General features: G+C 37.1%; 1 protein-coding gene across 1 annotated transcript in view; it reads left to right on the top strand.

The window, feature by feature from the left end:
- Positions 1–322: 322 nt before the first annotated feature.
- The window catches only part of ODF2L (outer dense fiber of sperm tails 2-like), a 93,015-nt gene continuing 91,250 nt past the window's right edge, over positions 323–2,087 (top strand). Inside the window, exon 1 of the mRNA XM_006898381.1 lies at positions 323–435. Coding sequence (XP_006898443.1) covers positions 323–435 — 113 coding nt within the window. The remainder of the gene's footprint in view (positions 436–2,087) is intronic.

Here is a 2,087-nt window from a genome sequence, read left to right as displayed (position 1 = left end):
TCATGATGAGTAACAGTTAACATTTTTACTTTGTTTTTCAAATTTTTTTTTTTTAATGTATCTTTAGAATCTTTCTCTTGTGCTAGGGGTGGTTGTTGTGGTTTACCATAGAGTCAAAACCAACCCATAACTGACGCTCTGGCAGGTTTTCAGAGGCAGTTAATCGCACAGGGGGAGATTGCCCATCCTTTTCCCATGTGCCCTGGGTTAGTGATGGGAAATAAGTAAGTACTGTAATAATAAAATGAGTAATTAAATTATTTTGTAGCTTGTGTGGAGAAGTAGAAAAAGTCATCTGTATAAAAATCCACTTACTGAATTTATGGAGAAGCCTACAAATCATGGAAGTCATTCAGAAGAACTATTTTCTCATCATAGAAGTAGATCAGAGAAAGAGCACCTCCCACCGCATGCCAGTGAAAGTCATCTCCGCAGGTATTCTCATCAAAAACATTTATTATTTTTTCTATAATGTAAATTATTTTGATCTAATATGGATTTTTTCCAAGAATATCTCCTTAAAATCTTGGATACAAATGTCTATTTAATCTAATGTAAATCGAAGGCCCTCTATGAGGTGAATTGATTCAGTGACTGGGATAATTGGAATGGGAGTGTCAGAGACAGTGAGATTGGCACAGGACAGAGCGGAGTTTAGGGCTGTTGTACATAGGGTCGCTATGAGTCGCAGGCGACTCGACGGCACATAACAACAACAACAACGTTATTTTACATATATTCTGTTCTTCCATCATTTGAGTATTGATAAAACCAAGTGAGGTGAGCAAAGAAATCAAAGGTTTTGTGAATAATACTCATTAAAATAGATCTTATGGACACTTAGTGCATTGTGTGTTGTTTTAGTAGCTTAAATGCCAGTGGTTCAAATTCACTAGGCATTCTGAGAGACCAAAATGTGGCAGTTTCCTCCAGTAAAGATTCAGAGCCTCAGAAACCTGAAGGAAGGTCATTATGGTTGTGGATCAACTCAATAGAAGTGGGTTTTAAACTTTCAAAGAAAAAAAGTGTAACTATGTGAGTATTTCCGACATTGAATTGAACTTTTACATTTTGTTATTGTTGTTGTTGAGCGTTGCTGAATATGCTCACAGTGACCCTATGAACAGCAGATCTGAACCATCTTTTCCTCTGCCATTGTCATTATTTCTGACACACTTGATACCATAGCTGCAGTCACTATGCCAATTCATCTGGTTGAGATTCAGTCTCTTTCACTGACTCACCTCCTTTCCTTTTTCCTAGTAATACCCTTTTCTAACAACGTGCCCAAAGAATGTGAGAGGAAGTTTCCCATCCTTGCCTCTAATGAGCATTCTGTCTGCACTTTCTCCAAGACTTATCTGCTAGTTCTTTTGGCAGTTCATGGGACACTCAGCACTCTTTTCCAACACCATAACTCAAAGGCATCAATCTTTCTATGGTCATTTTTATTCATTGTTTAGGTTTCAGATGCATATCAGGTGATTGAGAAGACCATGGTTTGAATCAGTCACACCTTAGTCTTTAAGCTGATATCACGTCTCTTCACTTTGAGAGGTCCCTGAAAGCAAACTTTCCTGGTACAATATGTCTTTCTATTTCATGACTACTAGTATTGATGATGTTAACTATAGACCAAAGCAAGATGAAATCGTGTACAACTTCAATCTTTCTCCATCAATCATGGTATTGCTTGTTGGCCCAGTGGTAAGGATCTTTGTTTTCATGATACTGAGATATAATTCAAATTGTAGAATGTAGTCTGATCTTCTGGAGCAAGTATTACAAATCCTCCTAACTTTCTGCATAAAAAGGTTTTTGATGAGCTCCAATCCTTCTTCATAAAGTCCAACTTCTCAAATGATCTGTTCAGCATAATGATTGAACAGTACAGAGATTACAGTCTTGACACATATCTTTTTTTTCTCTCTTACATTTGACAGACTACTGATTCTTCTTCACTATTCCCAACTTTTGCATTCCAGTCACCCATTATTGTCAATGCATCTTGATTGCATGTTCGATCTATCTCCGACTGTAAAAGTTGGTGGAAATCATCTATTTCTTCTTCTTTGGCTCTGGTTGTT

The sequence above is a fragment of the Elephantulus edwardii genome, unplaced genomic scaffold, assembly GCF_000299155.1.
Source record: "Elephantulus edwardii isolate Elephantulus edwardi_28Jun2011 unplaced genomic scaffold, EleEdw1.0 scaffold00227, whole genome shotgun sequence".
NCBI lineage: Eukaryota > Metazoa > Chordata > Mammalia > Macroscelidea > Macroscelididae > Elephantulus > Elephantulus edwardii.
This window is presented reverse-complemented; position numbering and strand designations above follow the sequence as displayed.